Below are 22,685 nucleotides of genomic sequence, written 5' to 3'. Positions count from 1 at the left end.
CTTCACAGTAAAATGATTTGCAACAACAGAGTGATCAAATTAAGAGAGTAAAACTGTATGTGCAGTCGTGTATACTATGCATGGTCGGGGTCAACAGGTCACATGTTCGGTATCAATGGGTCACCTCACCTGTCCACCTGCACCTCAGCGTCCCTGCTCTCTATGGTCCTCTGTTCCTCTCCGTTGATCTCCCTTTTGATCAGCCTCAGCACCGGCTCGATCTCCTTCAGCAGGTCGTTGTTCTCCTCCACCCCGTTCAGGAGTAGGGGGTCCTGGGCAGCAATGAGAGCCTGCACCCCTCCCCTCTGGAGCAGGGCCTCTCTGTAGGATGGAGTCACCGAGGGGGGTGACAGGTTCTCGATGGCCCTCAGCTGCGGTGGGTCCTTACTTCCCTTCCCTGGTTTGAGGGGGCTTAACGGACAGCAGCGCTCGTAGGACTTGGAGGCGGGAAAGGCTGGCCGGGTGACCCTGATGGTCCTCTGTCGTCCGTCTCCAGACAGGGTGGTCTCCAGGTGGGTTGTGAAGCCCTCAGGGCCCCTGAGGATGAGGACGGCGTGGTTTTCTGGGGACACATTCTTTAGGGTCTCCAGGGCCCGCTCGTAGCTGAGGTCCACCAGAGGCTTGTTGTTGACGGCCAGGACAATGTCCCCCACCTGGACCAGGCCGCACTCCTCAGCCGCCCCGCCCCGGATCAGGTCGGACACGATGACCGGTGGCTTGGAGACGCGCTGCTTGACCAGGAAGCCCAGCCCGCCTAACTTCCTCTTGAAGAGACGCACAGAGATGATGTTAGGCTGCAGCTGGAACACAGTAGGTTCAGACTCCAGCATGATGTCTGGCGGTGGGGGTGGTGTGTGTGGTGTGTGTGTGGTGTGTCCTCTGGGATTTGATGCCTACAGAGCGGAAGGAAAGACAAGAAGAAGAGAGAAGCTCAGATGTGTTGGTAAAAGAGAACATTGACTTGATTTTGTGATCTGTTTGACAGCGTGTTTACAGATGTGACGTTCTAAGACAAGTGAGTCGACATAGAACTGGATCGAATGCTTTTAAAAGGACATGATATTACACTGAAAATTACACTCTCTCTCTCTCTTTAAGTCATTTCAGCTAGGGTGGTAAGTGCTTTAAGTCATCATCAAAATTAGCTAAGTTACGCTATATTAATTGTGATATTTATTTTTTATAAAGGTATGATATAATAACATCATAATATATATATATATATTATTGAAATAGTGAGTAAGATAAAGACCTCAACTCAAGAAGACTCATCTCGTTTATATTGACAATATAATATTTATAAGGGACTTTGTAACCCTGAGCTAGAGTCATAGACAGCATACACAGCAGGTCCCCAGGCAGGATCACCAGGCAGGATCACCAGGCAGAATCACCATAGAGAAAGACTAGTAGACACCCTCCAGTATGACCTCCTCTGTGTGTCTCCGTTAAAGTTGGAAACCAAGTCGCATATGGTCGCGTGTGACAGCGCTTGCATAATCCTAACAGAACCCAATGGAAGTTTGGAGGAAAAGGGCAAAGCGTGCTAACTACATGCATGCCCTGGAGTCCTAAAGTCGCAATAGGAAAACCAGTGTCGCACGGCGCATTGACTGTCTCGATGAAAAAAACTTTAAAAACGAAATACAACGTCAAACACACGTTGCAAATCTTTTCAAATTATTTTTAAATGATATGCGTTAGTCTAACTTGATAAACCAGATAAGCCTTTGACTATTTCTATCGTGTTCTTATTTTCAATTCAATGATAGTTATACAGCAGAATTCCTAAATACAAGTGATTCACATGATTGCTGTGAGATGCCATGTCCATGTGGGTGGGAAAGTATAAACCAAACATGTGCGATACCTTTTATCTTGTCCAGTACCAAGGACAGCTCTATGTAGCACCATAGACAGCGCTCATTACAGAAATGTTTTACAATTTCGTACATGGCTATCTCTAGCTTGAGGTAAATGTTATTCGATTATCTTTACTGTTTAATCCTATTGCAATCACAAACACAATCCAGGTATTTGAGCAAACAATCTTTTACATGCACCAATTGCATCGTTATTAAATACAATTGAAAGAGGACTTGGGGATAACTTTTAAAACGGTTTAAGTGTTGAATGTCTCTTGAAGATTTAAATCACTTGCCCCCAAACTATTAAATATCTGAGTACACGCAGAAATGTCTGTCAGACATAACCACATAAACAATTTGAAGGAACCAAAAATGTAAGTTTTAGGCTATTGGAATCCTTTGTAGTTTTCTTATTGTCATTTTTTTCTACCTGCTCAATGGGGCAATCACCGAGCAGGCTCAACTTCCCCGATTTAATTCCCTATCTTCCTACTTCTTGTCCTCTATCGCGTTCAAAAATGCTATCTTTATCTCACCCACACGCATATCAAAATAACCCCAGTCAAATGCTGCTGTGTGCTCACTCGCAAAGAACACGAATTAAATAGGTATAATGTTGATCTGTGGGAAATGTAAAAACACTAAGGCTATAGTTTACAGAAGAGCAAAACTAAAATCACATCAAATTAACAAGAGCATCATGTGTTTGCGCGTGTGTTTGCGCGTGTGTGTGTCTTGCCATTTTTCAGCTATGAGTGACACATAACACTACTACCCTGGCTTGTCTGTTTAAGAATGTCTCAGAGTTTAGGCCGATGGGGTTTTAACCCTAATGGGAGATGTTCCAATTGCAGGGCACAGACATACCTATATGGTGTAAATGATGAGCACCAGCGGGCCTGTAGCCTAATGTTCGTTTGTTCTATGCAACAAGTGGGTCTTCCTAATGCGTTAATAGGTTTCATTTAGAAATATTGTGAAAGTGATTCCACCTGTCTACAATGTTTTTTCAAATCCTTTTTCTGACAATAAAATTAACGGTAGGATTAAGCAGTTGTTATTACATTCGATCCCATAATCAAGTGTATAATGTGTCAAACCTCAACGATAGCGACGCATAATCAGCAGCGCTAAGCATCCATGAAATGCGTAATTTTCTGTATGGCACCAAAAGAGAAATCGGTGCTTTTAGGTCTGAATGATCCAAGTGACTCACCTCTGAGAACAACAAGCTCACTGCTTCAACAAACTGTTGCAAATAAAAGTGTCAGATTAACTCCTCTCGTGCTTATTCGTTTTCCTTCTCGGAAGCTGTACACACAGGTTGTTGGCTTCGCTCGAGCTGTGCGCGCTGTCAAATTAAAGCTTGAAGCATGCCTGTGTGTCTCTGCGCGCCTGGGTGCCGTATAAATATGGACCACGAGGGACACTGTGACGAGCTCAGATCGGGTCGTGCGCGGGCATTTATAAAGTAATGGTGTCGGGCAGTCTGCTGAATTTTTCTTCTGTCATCACCAAGACTAGTCCCTCCTGAATAGTCCTGAAGGCCCACCCCGTTACGTGGCCATGGGTGTGGACGGGAGGAGCAAGCGTTGACTGTGGATCTGGAGCCGTCGTTAACAAAATAAAAAAAGATACATGTGTCTGAGTCATGCTTGGTAACTGACAATATTTGTATTTGCCCATTGCTGTTTACTTTATTTTAAAACATGACTTGTGTGGAGATACAAGGAGATACATTCTCCATATGAATGCATCTAGTGGAAAGCCTTCACAGAAGAGTGGAGGCTGTTATAGCAGCAAAGGGGGACCAACACCATATTAATGCCCATGATTTTGGAATGAGATGTTCAACGAGCAGGTGTCCACATACTTTTGGTCAAGCAGTGTAGAACCAAAGTACACAATTCTGCCAATGGCCCTTGAAATCTATTTGTGAAATTGTGATTGCATATTAAATCAAATCGTACTCCTCACATGCACCGAATACAACAGTGAACCTTACAGTGAAATTTTATTTAACTAGGCAAGTCAGTTAAGAACAAATTCTTATTATCAATGACGGTTTAGGAACAGTGGGTTAACTGCCTTGTTCAAGGGCAAAGCAACATATTTTCACCTTGTCAGCTCCGGGATTCGACCTTGCAACCTCTCAACAATGAAGTTTTACGAAAATACCTTTAAAAAAGTAAGAGATGAGAAAAACAAATAATAAAAGAGCAGCAGTAAATAATAATACCCTGGCTATTTACAGGGGGTACAAGTACAGAGTCAATGTGCAGGGGTACCGGTGTCAGAGTTATTGAGGTAATTTGTACATGTAGGTAGAGTTATTAAAGTGACTATTTCTTTTACTAGGTAAGTCAGTTAAGAACAAATTCTTATTTTCAATGACGGCCTAGGAACAGTTCTGCCCCTGAACTGCCTGTTCAGGGGCAGAACGACAGATTTTGTACCTTGTCAGCTCAGGGATTTTGGTTACTAGTCCAATGCTCTAACCACTAGGCTACCCTGCCGCCCCTATGCATAGATAATAACAGAGAATAGCAACAGAGTAGAAGGGGGGGGGGGGCAATGCAAATAGTCTGAGTAGCCATTTTATTAGATGTTCAGTAGTCTTATGGCTTGGGGGTAGAAGCTGTTTAGAAGGTGGCTGGGGTCTTTGACCATTTTTAGGGCCTTCCTCTGACACTGCCTTGTATAGATGTCCTGGATGGCAGGAAGCTTACGGCCCCGGTGATGTACTGGGCCGTACGCACTACCCTCTGTAGTGCCTTGTGGTAGGAGGCAGAGCAGTTGCCATACCAGGCAGTGATGCAACCCGTCAGGATGCTCTCAATGGTGCAGCTGTAAAACCTTTTGAGGATCTGAGGACCCATACCAAATCTCCTGAGTCTCCTGAGGGGGAATAGGTTTTGTCGTGCCCTCTTCACGAGTGTCTTGGTGTGCTTGGACCATGTTAGTTTGTTGGTGATGTGGACGCCAAGGAACTTGAAGCTCTCAACCTGCTCCACTACAGCCCCGTCAATGAGAATGGGGGTGCGCTCGGTCGTCCTTTTCTTGTAGTGCACAATCATCTCCTTTGTCTTGATCACGTTGAAGGAGAGGTTGTTGTCCTTGCACCACACGGTCAGGTCTCGTCATTCTCTGTGATCAGACCTACCACTGTTGTGTCATCAGCAAATGTAATGATTGTGTTGGAGTCGTGCCTGGATGTGTAGTCATGAGTGAACATGGAGTACAGGAGGGGAATGAGCAGACACCCCTGAGGGGCTCCCGTGTTGAGGATCAGAGTGACGGATGTGTTGTTACCTACCCTTACCACATGGGGCAGAACGTCATGAAGTCCAGGATCCAGTTGCAGAGGGAGGTGTTTAGTCCCAGGGTCCTTAGCTTAGTGATGAGCTTTGAGGGCACTATGGTGTTGAACGTTGAGCTGTAGTCAATGAATAGCATTCTAACATAGGTGTTCCTTTTGTCCAGGTGGGAAAGGGCAGTGTGGTTTGCAATAGAGATTGCATCATCTGTGGATCTGTTGGTGTGGTATGCAAATTGGAGTGGGTCTAGGGTTTCTGGGATAATGGTATTGAGCCATGACCAGTCTTTCAAAGCATTTCATGGCTACAGACGCGAGTGCTACGGGTCAGTAGTCATTTAGGCAGGTTACCTTAGTGGTTTTGGGCACAGGGGCTATGGTGGTCTGCTTGAAACATGTAGCTATTACAGACTCAGACAGGGAGAGGTTGAAAATATCAGTGAAGGCACTTGCCAGGTGGTCAGCGCATGCTCGGAGTACACGTTCTGGTAATCCATCTGGCTCTGGGGCCTTGTGAATGTTGACCTGTTTAAAACTTCTTAGGGCTGCAATCCCGTTAACGGGATGATACGACAACAGCCAGATACGACAACACCCAGCCCTGAAAGTGCAGGGTGCCAAATTCAAAACAACAGAAATCTCACAATTAAAATTCCTCAAACGTACATGTATCTTATACCGTTTTAAAGGTAATCTTGTTGTTAATCACAGTGTCCGATTTCAAATAAGCTTTACAGCGAAAGCACCACAAATGATTATGTTAGGTAGCCACCAAATAACAGAAAAACCCAGCCATTTTTCCAGCCAAAGAGAGGAGTCACAAAAAGCACAAATAGAGATAAAATGAATCACTAACCTTTGATGGTCTTCATCAGATGACACTCATAGGACTTCATGTTACACAATACATGTATGTTTTGTTTGATAAAGTTCATATTTATATGAAGAAATCTGAGTTTACATTGGCGCGTTACGTTCACTAGTTCCAAAAACATCCAATGATTTTGCATAGCTACATCAATTCAACAGAAATACTCATCATAAATGTAGATGATAATACAAGTTATACACATGGAATTATAGATATACCTCACCTTAATGCAACCGCTGTGTCAGATTTCAAAAAAACTTTACGGAGAAAGCAAACCATGCAATAATCTGAGACGGCGCTCAGAAAATAAATACAATTATCCGCCATGTTGGAGTCAACAGAAATCAGAAATCACATTATAAATATTCCTTTACCTTTGATGCTCTTCATCAGAATGCACTCCCAGGAATCCTAGTTCAACAATAAATGCTTGATTGGTTCGATAATGTCCATTATTTATGTCCAAGTAGCTACTTTTCTTAGCGCGTTTAGTACACAAATCCAAACGCTCGTGCAGGTCCATCCGAACGTCAGACGAAAACTTCAAAAAGTTATATTACAGGTCAAAGAAACTTGTCAAACTAATTAGATAATCAATCTTTAGGGTGTTGTTATCATAAATCATAAACCCGAGAATTCCTTCGTGTGTAGAGAAGCCATGGAACGCAGGTCTCTATCATGTGAATTGCGCGTGATCAGCTCTTGGCTCTCTGCCAGACACCTGGCTCATTCAGCTCCCATTCAGCCCCACAACACAGTAGAAGCCTCATTCAAGTTTCTAAAGACGGTTGATATCTAGTGGAAGCCCTAGGAAGGGCAACTTCATCAATATCCCACTGTGAATTCAATAGGGGCTGGGTTGAAAATCGACCAACCTCAGATTTCTCACTTCCTGTTTGGATTTCTTCTCAGGTTTTTGCCTGCCATATGAGTTATGTTATACTCAAAGACATCATTCAAACAGTTTTACAAACTTCTGAGTGTTTTCTATCCAATACTACTAATAATGTGCATATATTAGCAACTGGGTCTGAGGAGCAGGCCGTTTATTCTGGGCACCTCTGGGCACCTTTCATCTAAGCTCCTCAATACTGCCCCTGCAGCCATAAGAAGTTAAAGGTCTTACTTACATCGGCTGCGGAGAGCGTGATCACACAGTCATCTCGAACAGCTGATGCTCTCATGCGTGTTTCAGTGTTACTTGCCTCGAAGCGAGCATAGAAGTTATTTAGCTCGTTTGGTAGGCTTGTGCCACTGGGCAGCTCTCGTCTGTGCTTCCCTTTGTAGTCTGAAATAGTTTGCAGGCCCTGCCAGTTTACAATTGGCTCATTCATCCCCCTCCTCTCCCCTGTAACTATTCCCCAGGTCGTTGCTGTAAATGAGAACGTGTTCTCAGTCAACTTACCTGGTAAAATAACGGATAAATAAATAAATAAAAAAGATCCAACGAGTGCCAGAGCCTGTGTAGTACGATTCAATCTTAGTCCTGTATTGACGCTTTGCCTGTTTGATGGTTCGTTGGCGGGCATAGCGGGATGTCTTATAAGCTTCCGGGTCAGAGTCCAGCTCCTTAAAAGCGGCAGCTCTACCCTTTAGCTCAGTGCGAATGTTGCCTGTAATCCATGGCTTCTGGTTGGGGTATGTACGTACAGTCACTGTGAGGACAACTTCCTCAATGCACTTATTGATAAAGCCAGTGGCTGATGTGGTGTACTCTTCAATGCCATCGGAAGAATCCCGGAGCATATTCCGGTCTGTGCTAGCAAAACAGTCCTGTAGCTTAGCATCTGCTTCATCTGATCACTTTCTCATAGACCGAGTCACTGGTGCTTCCCGCTTACATTTTTGCTTGGAAGCAGATATCAGGAGGATAGAGTTATGGTCAGATTTGCCAAATGGAGGGCGAGTGAGAGCTCTCTGTTTCTGGAGTAAAGGCTGTCTAGAATTCTTTCCCCCTCTGGTTGCACAATTAACATAAAAACAAAAAAAATCTAAATCAAATTTATTTATATAGCCCTTCGTAGATCAGCTAATATCTCAAAGTGATGTCCAGAAACCCAGCCTAAAAGCCCAAACAACAAGCAATGCAGGAGTAATATGATAACATTTTTGGGCTATTGTCAGGATTCTAGCAGCCGTATTTAGCACTAACTGAAGTTTCTTTAGTGCTTTATCCGGGTAGCCGGAAAGTAGAGCATTGCAGTAGTCTAACCTACAAGTAACAAAAGCATGGATGAATTTTTCTGCATCATTTTTGGACAGAAAGCTTCTGATTTTTGCAATGTTACGTAGATGGAAAAAAAGCTGTCTTTGAAACAATCTTGATATGTTCGTCAAAAGAGAGATCAGGGTCCAGAGTAACGCCGAGGTCCTTCACAGTTTTATTTGAGACAACTGTACAACCATTAAGATGAATATTCAGATTCAACAGAATATCTCTTTGTTTCTTGGGACCTAGAACAAGCATCTCTGTTTTGTCCGAGTTTATAAGTAAAAAGTTTGCAGCCATCCACTTCCTTTTGTCTGAAACACAGACTTCTAGCAGACTTCACCATGTTTCATTGAAATGTACAGCTGTGTGTCATCCGCATAGCAGTGAAAGTTAGCATTATGTTTTCGATTGACATCCCCAAGAGGTAAAATATATAGTGAAATCAATAGTGGTCCTAAAACGGAACCTTGAGGAACACCAATATTTACAGTTGATTTGTCAGAGGACAAACCATTCACAGAGACAAACTGATATCTTTCCGACAGATAAGATCTAAACCAGGCCATAACTTGTCCGTGTAGGCCAATTTGCGTTTCCAATCTCTCCAAAAGAATGTGGTGATCGATGGTATCAAAAGCAGCACTAAGGTCTAGGAGCACGAGGACAGATGCAGAGCCTCGGTCTGATGCCATTAAAAGGTCATTTACCACCTTCACAAGTGCAGTCTCAGTGCTATGATGGGGTCTAAAACCAGACTGAAGCATTTCATATACATGCTGATAGAAATGAGGTAAAACTGATTTACCTTTCCCTGCATATGTCAGACACCATCTTAAATTATTGATCAGGACTACTGCATTTAATTAATTAATAGCCTAGGTTTACCCAGTGTAGGACACTTGTACACACTATGTTCATCAAAGTTCTTGGCACAGATAAGTGATCACTGCAAAGTCACACACACATAAACGGCACTCCCTGCTTTTTCATATGACCACTATCTGAACCTATTCCTCCAATAATAGCCCACTGAAGGATCCCTTTGGAATAGGCTAATGGCCCTTAGCCATCAGATAACAGTGCAGTAAACTGTTTTCCATAAGAAAAGGAATACCTAGTCAGTTGCACAACTGAAATGTGTCTTCCGCATTTAACCCAACCTCTCTGAATCAAAGAGCCGTGGGAGGCTGTCTTCATCGACGTCATCGGCGCCCGGCGAGCAGTTGTTGTTTGGGGTTAACTGCCTTGCTCAAGGGCAGAACAGCAGATTTTTCCTGCTTGCTGGTTCAGGGCTAACTACTGCCCCTTGAAGGGTCTATTTTCAAATGTTGCTCTTTCTAATAGCATCTGATAAATTAATCAATTTAAATACTATATATTTGTGTATAAATTGCCTCAGATCTCCAGTGGTTTTGCCTTATCCAATGTTATCTGCCCAGGTGATTAAAGAAGAGATTATGGCCGATCAATTAAAGGGGCAATCCTGGATTTGAAAATGGGATGTGGAGGTGCACGTCCAAGGACTTGAGGTTAGTTATCTCCATACATGTTGAGATAATGATACAGACATCACCAGTCACGGAGTTCAAAGGGCACTGAATATGGTGCAAAGGATGCTGTATGCGTTATTTCGTACTTCAGAGCCAATCAGCGTTGGCCTTTTGACCCAACTTGCTTCATGCTTCCTGGCTGTTAAAAGTCATAAAACCAAACACAACAAAATTCCTGGAAGACTATGGGGATGTGATTAGCACAGGAGTAGTTCTTTTATTTTCCCTTCTATAAAGTTAAGTCTAATACATCGCTGTGATGTGGTGATAAACATCACACACACACAGGCAGGTTGGGGGACTCACCTGGTGAAGATAGCCAGGAGTGGGGGACTCATGCAGGTGCCCATGAAGAGGGCCACACACACACACACACACACAAACACAAACACAAACACAAACACAAACACAAACACAAACATACACACTGACACTCAAACACACAGCCTGACACACTTGGCCTGCTTCCGTGTCATTATTTCAATCACTTCCTGCTTGAGTGGTACCATCTGCCCTTAATAAAGCCACGCTGCAAAGCCACTGCTTACAGTTTTTTACAATCACTTTGGCACTAATTTCGGAACCTTGATGTCCTTTTTCTCTCGACACAAAACTCAAAACCAATGATCAATATGCACATTTTTCAAAACTCTAACCCTTTTCCAATTGCTTGAATACAATACACATAAAGCTAAGATCATTTGTTCATTGAACTACAATCACCTGTTCAAAATGACACAACTTAACATCAAAGTATTACTAAGTTATTAAGTATTTCAATTCACACATTACATCTGAGATGACTGTCTATTCATTTCATTACAATGATCTAACTATCAATTGATACAACTGCTCAAAATGATAAGTAACTGTTGCATTACTCTTAATGCATAGTTTTATGGAAACTGATGAACATTATTCCATGTTTAGATCATGAAAGTTTCAGGATCCATTGACACCAATTACCGTGGAACATGAACCAATTGGACTACATTATCTATGTATGTAATATTTCATCATTATTCTTTATCAGACACTGTTTCTATGGTCCCATGTACCACTTTTCCAGACCATATTTTCAGATTTGACATTACAGTACACTCACCGGCCACTTTATTAGGTACACCTATCTAGTACTGGATAGGACCCCCTTTTGCCTCCACAACAGCCTTAATTATTCATGGTGTTGTACGTTAAGAGATGCCCTTCTGCACACCACTGTTTTAAACAGCTGTTATTTGAGCGTTTGTGGCCTTTCTGTTAGCTTGAATGAGTCTGGACATTCTCCTCTGACCTCTCTCATTAACAAGGTGTTTTTTCCCACAGAACTGCCGCCCACTGAATGTGTTTTGTTTATCGCACCATTCTCTGTAAACTCTAGAGACTGTAGTGCGTGAAAATCCCAGGAAGGCAGCTGTTTCTGAGATGCTGGAATCACCATGTGTGGCATCAACAATCATACCAGGATCAAAGTTGCTTAGATTACGCATCTTGCTCGTTCTAATGTTAGGTCGAACAACAACTAAAGCTCTATACTCTATATACTCTATATATTGAGTTGCAGGCAGCCACATGATTCGCTGTTCGAATGTAACCTTCCTTGATGGGCTAAATCAGGTCTGTAGAGCTGATGGCATGACGAATTGCAAAAATCGCTGAAGTTGGAGACTTTTATCTCCCTCACCAACTTCAAACATCTGCTATCTGAGCAGCTAACCGATCACTGCAGCTGTACATAGTCTATCGGTAAATAGCCCACCCATTTTTACCTACCTCATCCCCATACTGTTTTTCTTACTTTTCTGCTCTTTTGCACACCAATATCTCTACCTGTACATGACCATCTGATCATTTATCACTCCAGTGTTAATCTGCAAAATTGTAATTATTCGCCTACCTCCTCATGCCTTTTGCACACAATGTATATAGACTCCCCTTTTTTCTACTGTGTTATTGAATTGTTAATTGGTTACTCCATGTGTAACCCTGTGTTGTCTGTTCACACTGCTATGCTTTATCTTGGCCAGGTTGCAGTTGCAAATGAGAACTTGTTCTCAACTAGCCTACCTGGTTAAATAAAGGTGAAATCATTTTTATTTTTTATTTTTTAAATGACCTATGTCATTGTGTGGGATAATGTCAGGTTCCACCATGCTCAAATGGTGCAAGCATAGTTTCAGGCCCATCCACAATTTACCACCCTGTACTTACCCCCATACTCTCCTTTCCTTAACACGATTGAGGAATTTTTCTCTACATGGAGGTGGAAGGTATATGATAGGCGCCCTCACGAACAAGCCGCCCTTCTACAGGCCATGGATGACGCATGCAATGACATCACGGCAGACCAGTGTCAGGCCTGGATTCACCATGCCCGAAGATTCTTCCCAAGATGTTTGGCTAATGAAAACATCCATTGTGATGTGGATGAGAACCTATGGCCAAATCCACAAGACAGGGTTGATGGAAATATAGAAGTACAGTAATCAACCCTTTGTTTAGCTTTTTACAGTAAGCCAGGTGATGTTTTACTGTAGTTTTTTCTTTTTTTGTAGCTAATTATTCTTGCTTTGATTCAAAGAAACCTATGAGTGATTTTATTGTATTTCATCAATACATTTCAGATTTTGTTCAATGATTCCACTGTGTCTGTAGTATTCTCTTTACTAGTCATTTTACAGTGATGTATTTACGTGTAGTACCATAATGAAACATGTATCACATATTTTGTACTACAATATTTATTGATTGAACGAACAACTACACAGTGAAACTGTCGGTATCTTGTGTGTGGGTGATCTAAATTAATGTTCCTATGGTATTTCATGATAAATTAGTTATTTGGAACAATGATTCTGCCAGTGCAAGGTTTCTTTAAAGATATGAATGCACAATGCAATGTTTTGAACATTGGACAGCCTGTGTTACTGTCACACTCTGACCATTATTTGCGTTTTTTGTTTCTATGTTTTGTTTGGTCAGGGTGTGGGCATTCTATATTGCATGTCTAGTTAGTCTGTTTCTATGTGTTTTGACCTGATATGGTTCTCAATCAGTGGCAGGTGTTTGTCGTTGTCTCGGCGTTACAGTTCTCCGAGCCGTGCTTACCGTGGGGGGCGTTGTACTGGTCAGGCACCGTGTTATGCGGTGGAGCGCACGGTGTCTCCAGTACGCGTGCTTAGCCCGGTGCGCTACAGCTAGAGCTTTCCTCCTGCCCAGCACTGCCAGAGTCTCCCGTCTGTCCTGAGCCACCAGAGTCTCCTGTCTGTCCTAAGCCGCCAGAGTCTCCCGTCTGTCCTGAGCCACCAGAGTCTCCCGTCTGTCCTGAGCCGCCAGAGTCTTCCGTCTGTCCTGAGCCACCAGAGTCTCCCGTCTGTCCTGAGCCGCCATAGTCTCCCGTCTGTCCTGAGCCGCCAGAGTCTCCCGTCTGTCCTGAGCCGCCAGAGTCTCCCGTCTGTCCTGAGCCGCCAGAGTCTCCCGTCTGTCCTGAGCCACCAGAGTCTTCCGTCTGTCCTGAGCCGCCAGAGTCTCCCGTCTGTCCTGAACCTCCAGAGTCGCCAGTCTGTCCTGAGCCGTCAGTCAGCCAGGAGCTACCAGAGCCGTCAGTCAGCCAGGACCTGCCAGAGCCGTCAGCCAGCCAGGAGTTGCCAGAGCCGCCAGTCAGCCAGGAGCCGCCAGAGCCGTCAGTCAGCCAGGACCTGCCAGAGCCGTCAGCCAGGACCTGCCAGAGCCGTCAGCCAGCCAGGAGTTGCCAGAGCCGCCAGTCAGCCAGGAGCCGCCAGAGCCGTCAGCCAGCCAGGAGCCGCCAGAGCCGTCAGCCAGCCAGGAGCCGTCAGCCAGCCAGGAGCCGCCAGAGCCGTCAGCCACCCAGGAGCCGCCAGAGCCGTCAGCCAGCCAGGAGCCGCCAGAGCCGTCAGCCAGCCAGGAACCGCCAGAGCCGTCAATCAGTCCGGAGCTGCCCCTCAGTCCGGAGCTGCCCCTCAGTCCAGAGGCGCTCCTCAGTCCAGTGGGGCCTGGGATCTGCACTATGCAGCTGTTATTCCATAGGCTGGGATCTGCACTATGCAGCTGTTATTCCATAGGCTGGGATCCGCACTATGCAGCTGTTATTCCATAGGCTGGGATCCGCACTATGCAGCTTTTATTCCATAGGCTGGGATCTGCACTATGCAGCTGTTGCAAGAGTGCATTTTTCACTGGCTGTCTTCTGGTTTCAATAACAATGATTGATAGGCAGCTTAAACCTCTGGAATTCAACCATTATTGGGTTCAAATATACATTTAGAAATGTGAACAGCCATCCACAACAACCACAATCCGTAAAGTGCAAATAGCCTAATGAGAGAGCAGCAGTGTGATTCACATCAATGCACATTGTAGATATCAATAACAATAACACCACTGCTGTCATCCTTACCTCCAAGTGTTTATTAAAGTTTGATCATCTTTGGATGCCAACAGCAGTTGCACCATTGGAAGACTTAGCTTGGACCGTAGCCTACAAAAGCCTATTCCTGCTCTTTTCCTGCGATCCATCAAACACATTTATAGTAGTGATATGCCATCCCGTCTGGTTTGCACTTAGTGGGACCATAATTTGTTTTTCAACAGGACAATGACCCAGAACACCTGTGTAAGGGCTATTTGACCAAAGAGAGTGATGCAGTGCTGCATCAGATGACCTGGCCTCCACAATCACCTGACCTCAACCCAATTGAGATTGTTTGGGATGAGTTGGAGTGCAGAGTGAAGGAAAAGCAGCCAACAAGTGCCCAGCATATGTGGAAAATTCTTCAAGACTATTGGAAAGCATTCCAGGGGAAGCTGGTTGAGAAAATGCCAAGACTGTGCAAAGCTGTCATCAAGGCAAATGGTGGCTACTTTGAAAGATTTCAAATATAAAATATATTTTCATTTGTTTAACACTTTTTTTTGGTTACTACATGATTCTATATGTGTTATTTCATAGTTTTGATGTCTTCACTGTTATTCTACAATGTAGAAAATAGTCTAAATGAATAAAAACCATTGAATGAGTAGGTGTGTCCAAACTTCTGACTAGTACTGTACAATATACATTTTAATTCATAACATATCATACGAAATAGGTGATGGACAGCCACAAATGAATACATACCATACAAAACGTAACATATCATACTAAAAAAATGTGTCTCGGGTTTTACATACAGAATAATACAAAATGTCTGAGTTCTAACAGTCAGTGTCTTAATGCATGCTTATCAATAACCGGAAGAAACAAATGTCATAAATGCATCAGCATCTAGATGCTCCTCATTACACACATCAGACTAACAAATCTTCTTTGCATCTTCAACATAGGAATTACTACAAAGCCACTTGTATGATCTCTTATACACAGTTTTAGGCTCAGACGTTGGAACTTTAGTTTTCTAGATATGGTCACAACGTCCAATGGGTATGGATGCAGCTTTAGAGCAGATTTGTGAAGCATTAGTAAAGATATGATCAATACACGTGAATGATGTAGTGTTTGTAAACACTCTGGTAGGTTGATTGATAACCTGAGCCAGATTACAGGTACTGGTTACAGTTTGAAGCTACCCCTTGAGCAGGCAGCTTGATGAAACCAGCCTATATTCAGGTCACCCAGGAAATAGTCCTCTTGGTTAACATCACACATATTGTCAAGCAAAGAAGAAGCCTTAGATGAGGCAGGGGAACATGCGACCACAACACTTCAACAACATTTGACATGAGATCCTTTCCAAGTTAACAGGAATATGGCTCTGAATATATGCTGTGTGTGTGTGTATGTGTGTGTGTGTGTGTGTGTGTGTGTGTGTGTGTGTGTGTGTGTGTGTGTGTGTGTGTGTGTGTGTGTGTGTGTGTGTGTGTGTGTGTGTGTGTGTGTGTGTGTGTGTGTGTGTGTGTGTGTGTGTGTGTGTGTGTGTGTGTGTGTGTGTGTGTGTGTGTGTGTGTGTGTGTGTGTGTGTATGTGATAATGGGTTGAAGCTACTGACCCGGAAGATTGGCTCTCTCACTCCTCCCAGGCTTTTGGGAGGGAGGTGAACAATGAGCCTGGCGTAGAGGATGTAAGCAATGTTCCCACGCTCTCTGGCAGCTTTCACAGCTGGGATAAGTTATTTCCGCCTCTGGCGCACAGCTACAGACAAGTCCTCATTGGGGAAGATGTAGGTTCCTCTCAAGTTTTGTCTTTCTCCAGGGTCCTGGACCTCTTTGGTTAAATCGTCAATTCTTTTGTTAGCTCCACCAGTATCTGAGTCCACCAGTATCTGAGTCCACCAGTATTTGGACAAAGCTCTTGAAGCTTTTCTCCTGTTGCTGTAACAATTGCTTGTAAACATGTTTTTGTTGATTTCACACAGGTCATTCTATGATACATTCCTGTCATATGTGACAAAGCTCTACTACAGTCAACATACATGCGCTAGAGGAAAAGCAATGAAAAGCACACCATCACTTCTTCAGTAGAGGTAAGGGCCTCAAAAGTTTCATGAAATGCACTATAGTTCCAAAGAGCAGGCAGAGTGGTGATAACACATGAGGGGTATTTATGTATGCAAGCGGATACCAGCATCTTCCCACTGGTTGTGTAGAAAATCATTTGATTTGAAATGATGCAAAACATGAGGGTTGCATACCATCTTTTAGCCTGTGGGTGATAAACTATGGGACTGTGGAGGACCAAAGCACCAGAGGACACCACAGCGCCTCACAAACAATGTAAAGTATATCTCACACTTTCAAGATAGAGTTCCTCCCTCCCATCTCTTCTACATGGCCTTGAGGTTTCCTGAAACAAATGGATTGTTCTCGCTGAAAAGAGTGTAAAATCATATGGGGGCCTGGAGACTGCAGAGACAGGCAAAGAGAGAGAGTAGTTTAGCACTCTGAAGGCTGAAGGGTAATGGCATGGTGGGTACAAGGACTTGATACTGTAAGGGGGTGTCCGTGCATGCGTGCCTGCGTGAGTGTTGTGCGCGTGTGTGTGTATATGTGTGTGTGTGTGCGCGCGTGCATGTGCGTGTGTGTGTGTGTGTGTGTGTATGTGTGTGTATGTGTATGTGTATGTGTATGTGTATGTGTGTGTGTGTGTGTGTGTGTGTGTGTGTGTGTGTGTGTGTGTGTGTGTGTGTGTGTGTGTGTGTGTGTGTGTGTGTGTGCGTGTGTGTGTGAGGAAAGGGCAGTATGGAGGGGGCCTCTTAACAGGCTGTTAGGGGATGATAGCATAATGTGCCTCCCTCTGTCTTGTGTTCTCCTCCCGTTGCCCCGGGGAGCTGGTGGGAGGCCGGGGAACAAGAACTCCTGGTGTTTACAGAGATGTGAAGTCTTTAACCCACCCCCTACCCTGGCATAATTTATTTTAAAACCATAACCCTTAGCCTCAGCCCAGCTGGTTCCGCTTCCAGAAGCTCAATCAGAATGGTGCCTAAAGCCAAACTTGTCATTGTAACATTGACTGAATACTGAGGATCTGAATAAATTGTTCTCTCATCATTTATTTAGCTTTTATCTTTTTTTTTTCAGGTACAGAAAGTTGATTGAGCATTCATTCTTGTGTACAACAATAGCTTGGAGATGAATTGCAGTGAAGAGGAGAATGGTTTAATGTGTGGATTGGAAGCTGTGGAGGATCAATGAGTGTGAGATCTTGACAAAGGAAACTGTGGGAAACTAAGGACAAGTAATAGACTAATGCATTACTTTCCAATGCCCCCATAAGACCTATAAGGTCTGTTAGAATGTATGATTAAACTGGCACAGTGTTTAAATACGAAGCATTCTACACATACTAATGAAACGAAATAACAGATTTTAGTGTAGTCAAATGATTCCTAATATATTAGAGTCGAAAGGCAAAAAACATGATTGATTTCTGGAACTTTAAATGAGTTCAGCTAAACTTCTAATGACCCAGCAACACAGAGCTGTGTAATGTAAGCAATGTTTATCTCTCTTGATATTTTGGTTTGGGTACACATTTCCGTTCTATGTACATTCCTGAAGGAAAACAAAAGTGGAAATACTCTGTATAGTGTGTGTTCCTGTTTGTTCATGGTGGTGGCAGCATCATGCTGCAGGGATGTTTTTCAGCAACAGGGACTGGGAGAAAACCTGCTCCAGAGCACTCAGGACCTCAGACTGGGGTTAAGGTTCACCTTCCAACAGGACAACAATCCAAAGATTGTCAAGAAGACTTGAGGCTGTAATCACTGTCAAAGGTGCTTCAACAAAGTACTGAGTCAAGGGTCTGAATACTTATGGAAATGTTATATTTCCATTAAAATTGCAAAATTAAGACAAATGTCAAATTAAAAAGCAATTTAATTCATTTTAGAATAGGGCTGTAACGTAACAAAATGTGGAAAAAGTCAACAGGTCTGAATTCTTTCCGAATGCACTGTAACCTCGTTGTTTCCGACTAATTCATGAGGCTAGCTGGGGGCTGTGTGTGTGCAAGTGTCAGAGTATGACTCATAATGTAATGACAATCACTTTAAAACAAATTTACTCCCAAGCCTCACCAGCTCTTGAATATTATTAAGCAGCATTTATCGTAAGCAACAGAGATCATTACAGAGGTTATGATCATCACAGAATGAGCAATGGTCAGAGTGATATAGTGTATGTGTGACTGTGAACCACTGTATATCCCCAGATATTAGTGGAGAGTTACATTTCAGGAAACCGAGTTACATTTCAGGGGACCGAGTTACATTTCAGAGGGCCAAGTTACATTTCAGGGGACCAAGTTACATTTCAGGGGAATGAGTTACATTTCAGGGGAATGAGTTACATTTTCATAATATTAATGCCATAAATCTTCACAGTACTATCTTCACTATAATTTTGAAATCGCACCTTGTACATTCTATTATTAGGACTTTCAAGAGTAAGTTGAAAGTCGGACTGAGTTCCTTTAAAAAAATACGATTGGGGAACTGCCCAATTAGGTATAAGGGAGAGTTGACTCAATACATAGGAGGAACTTACAGAACTGTATGTTAAATTCAATTAAAGAAGCTAAAGTGTATACATTTAGAAAGATCTTCTGATTCATTCATTTCCTTTTGATGCCACTACTGCTCATTGGATACTACGTTCTATAAAGGCCAGTGCAATCTCTTTGACTCTTTGACAGCTCATAGAACAACAGGTTGTCAATTTACCTTCTGTCCTCTCTTCAATCTAACTCTATGTTTTCTCTTTAATTCAGGGTTATATAAGTCTTGTACGACCAGCTCACTGCCAACCCTCACTATTAAAGGTATTAAATACAGGTGGGCACAGGACTTCAAATAGGAGTGAATCAGCCTCAAACCGCATCCTCCCATCATAACATGACCAAACTGTTGGTGGCAATGGATTTTGCAGTGCTGGTAAAAGCAAAAGAGCTCTTATTCTCGGCGGCAGGAAGCCTAGCGGTCGGAGCATTGGGCCATTAATCGAAAAGGTTGCTGGTTTGAATACCTGAGCAGACAAGGGGAACAAATCTGTTGATGTTCCCTTGAGCAAGGCATTTAACCCTAACTTGCTCCAGTGGAGCTGTACTACTGTGTTTGACCCTGTTAAACAACATATTTCCCTGCACCTATCTGGAGTTTGTGATGATTAAACATGTACATTTTTATTCTGTCTGCTGACTTCCATGAGCTTAAACTACTGTTGTCTAATCGCACCCTCAAGTCAAATCCAGTAGAGAGCTTCATGGGCCAAAACACAGCTTCAACACACACAATGAAACACTGGCTCAGGGTTATGTGTTAATGTTAACAGAGGAGGACGGGACTACACTTTATCACATTTCAGCTATAACAAGAACCCTGAGTTTTGGCCCATTTGACCTGACAGGAGCCATAGTGATAGTCTATAACTAGACTGTAGTGCTTCTTTGAATCACTGTCCACAGAGTCTAGGTGAATTGGTGGCTTGGTCTCAGAGTCTAGGTGTTTTGGTAATTGGTCTCAGAGTCTAGGTGTTTTGGTAGCTTGGTCTCAGAGTCTAGGTGTTTTGGTAATTGGTCTCAGAATCTAGGTGATTTGGTGGCTTGGTCTCAGAGTCTAGGTGTTTTGGTGGCTTGGTCTCAGAGTATTGGTGATTTGGTGGCTTGGTCTCAGAGTCTAGGTGATTTGGTGGCTTGGTCTCAGTCTAGATGATTTGGTGGCTTGGTCTCAGAGACTAGGTGTTTTGGTGGCTTGGACTCAGAGTCTAGGTGTTTTGGTGGCTTGGTCTCAGAGTCTAGGTGATTTGGTGGCTTGGTCTCAGAATCTAGGTGATTTGGTGACTTGGTCTCAGATTCTAGATGATTTGGTTGCTTGGTCTCAGAGTCTCTGTGATTTGGTGGCTTGGTCTCAGTGTCTAGATGTTTTGGTGGCTTGGTCTCCGCGTCTAGGTGAATTGGTGGCTTGGTCTCAGAATCTAGGTGATTCGGTGACTTGGTCTCAGAGTCTAGGTGTTTTGGCTGCTTTGTTTCAGAGTCTAGGTGATTTGGTTGCTTGGTTTCAGAGCCTAGGTGATTTGGTGGCTTGGACTCAGAGTCTAGGTGATTTGGTGGCTTGGTCTCAGAGCCTAGGTGGTGATTTGGCTTGGTCTCAGAGTCCAGGTGATGTGTTGCTTGGTATCAGAGTCTAGGTGATTTGGTGGCTTGGTCTCAGAGTCTAGGTGTTTTGATGACTTGGTCTGAGAGTCTAGGTGATTTGGTGGCTTGGTCTCAGAGCATAGGTGATTTGGTGGCTTGGTCTCAGAGTCCAGGGGATGTGTGGCTTGGTATCAGAGTCTAGGTGATTTGGTGGCTTGGTCTCAGAATCTAGGTGATTTGGTTGCTTGCTCTCAGAGTCTAGGTGATTTGGTTGCTCTGTCTCAGAGTCTAGGTGATTTGGTGGCTTGGTCTCAGAGTCTAGGTGATTTGGTGGCTTGGTCTCAGAGTCTAGGTGATTTGGTGGCTTGGTCTCAGAGCATAGGTGATTTGGTGGCTTGGTCTCAGAGTCCAGGGGATGTGTGGCTTGGTATCAGAGTCTAGGTGATTTGGTGGCTTGGTATCAGAGTCTAGGTGATTTGGTGGCTTGGTCTCAGAATCTAGGTGATTTGGTGACTTGGTCTCAGATTCTAGGTGATTTGGTTGCTTGGTCTCAGAGTCTCTGTGATTTGGTGGCTTGGTCTCAGCATCTAGGTGAATTGGTGGCTTGGTCTCAGAGTATAGGTGTTTTGGTAATTGGTCTCAGAATATAGGTGATTTGGTGGCTTGGTCTCAGAGTCTAGGTGATTTGGTGGCTTGGTCTCAGAGTCTAGGTGATTTGGTGGCTTGGTCTCAGAGTCTAGGTGATTTTGTGGCTTGGTCTCAGAGCATAGGTGATTTGGTGGCTTGGTCTCAGAGTCCAGGGGATGTGTGGCTTGGTATCAGAGTCTAGGTGATTTGGAGGCTTGGTCTCAGAATCTAGGTGATTTGGTTGCTTGGTCTCAGAGTCTCGGTGATTTGGTGGCTTGGTCTCAGCGTCTAGGTGAATTGGTAGCTTGGTCTCAGAGTCTAGGTGTTTTGGTAATTGGTCTCAGAATCTAGGTGATTTGGTGGCTTGGTCTCAGAGTCTAGGTGTTTTGGTGGCTTGGTCTCAGAATCTAGGTGTTTTTGTTGCTTGCTCTCAGAGTCTAGGTGTTTTTGTTGCTTGGTCTCAGAGTATTGGTGATTTGATGGCTTGGTCTAAGAATCTAGGTGATTTGGTGACTTGGTCTCAGAGTCTAGGTGATTTGGTGGCTTGGTCTCAGAGTCTAGGTGATTTGATGGCTTGGTCTCAGTCTAGGTGATTTGGTTATTTTGTCTCAGAGAGAGTCTAGGTGTTTTGGTGGCTTGGACTCAGAGACTAGGTGATTTGGTGGCTTGGTCTCAGAGCATAGGTGATTTGGTGGCTTGGTCTCAGAGTCTAGGTGTTTTGGTAATTGGTCTCAGAATCTAGGTGATTTGGTGGCTTGGTCTCAGAGTCTAGGTGTTTTGGTGGCTTGGTCTCAGAATCTAGGTGTTTTTGTTGCTTGCTCTCAGAGTCTAGGTGTTTCTGTTGCTTGGTCTCAGAGTCTAGGTGTTTTGGTGGCTTGGTCTCAGAGTATTGGTGATTTGGTGGCTTGGTCTAAGAATCTAGGTGATTTGGTGACTTGGTCTCAGAGTCTAGGTGATTTGGTGGCTTGGTCTCAGAGTCTAGGTGATTTGATGGCTTGGTCTCAGTCTAGGTGATTTGGTTATTTGGTCTCAGAGAGAGTCTAGGTGTTTTGGTGGCTTGGACTCAGAGACTAGGTGATTTGGTGGCTTGGTCTCAGAGCATAGGTGATTTGGTGGCTTGGTCTCAGAATCTAGGTGATTTGGTGACTTGGTCTCAGATTCTAGGTGATTTGGTTGCTTGGTCTCAGAGTCTCGGTGATTTGGTGGCTTGGTCTCAGTGTCTAGATGTTTTGGTGGCTTGGTCTCAGCGTCTAGGTGAATTGGTGGCTTGGTCTCAGAATCTAGGTGATTTGGTGACTTGGTCTCAGAGTCTAGGTGTTTTGGCTGCTTGGTTTCAGAGCCTAGGTGATTTGGTGGCTTGGACTCAGAGTCTATGTGATTTGGTGGCTTGGTCTCAGAGCCTAGGTGGTTATTTGGCTTGGTCTCAGAGTCCAGGTGATGTGTTGCTTGGTATCAGAGTCTAGGTGATTTGGTGGCTTGGTCTCAGAGTCTAGGTGTTTTGATGACTTGGTCTGAGAGTCTAGGTGATATGGTTGCTTGGTCTCAGAGTCTAGGTGATTTGGTTGCTCTGTCTCAGAGTCTAGGTGATTTGGTGGCTTGGTCTCAGAGTCTAGGTGATTTGGTGGCTTGGTCTCAGAGTCTAGGTGATTTGGTGGC

The 22,685-nt window shown here is 43.8% G+C and overlaps 1 protein-coding gene across 1 annotated transcript in view; it reads right to left on the bottom strand.

Annotated features, from left to right (window-relative positions):
- Positions 1-3,317, bottom strand: part of LOC109896184 (nitric oxide synthase, brain) — a 100,560-nt gene extending 97,243 nt beyond the window's left edge. The window contains exons 1-2 of the mRNA XM_031829681.1: positions 3,085-3,317; positions 130-893 (exon numbers count right to left, since the gene is read on the bottom strand). Of these exons, the coding sequence (XP_031685541.1) occupies positions 130-830 (701 nt within the window). The 5' untranslated portion in view covers positions 831-893; positions 3,085-3,317. The remainder of the gene's footprint in view (positions 1-129; positions 894-3,084) is intronic.
- Between the last annotated feature and the right edge of the window lie 19,368 nt (positions 3,318-22,685).

Source organism: Oncorhynchus kisutch, linkage group LG8 (genome assembly GCF_002021735.2).
Source record: "Oncorhynchus kisutch isolate 150728-3 linkage group LG8, Okis_V2, whole genome shotgun sequence".
NCBI lineage: Eukaryota > Metazoa > Chordata > Actinopteri > Salmoniformes > Salmonidae > Oncorhynchus > Oncorhynchus kisutch.
The sequence above is the reverse complement of the archived record's forward strand: the minus strand, read 5'-3'. Positions and strand labels throughout refer to the sequence as shown.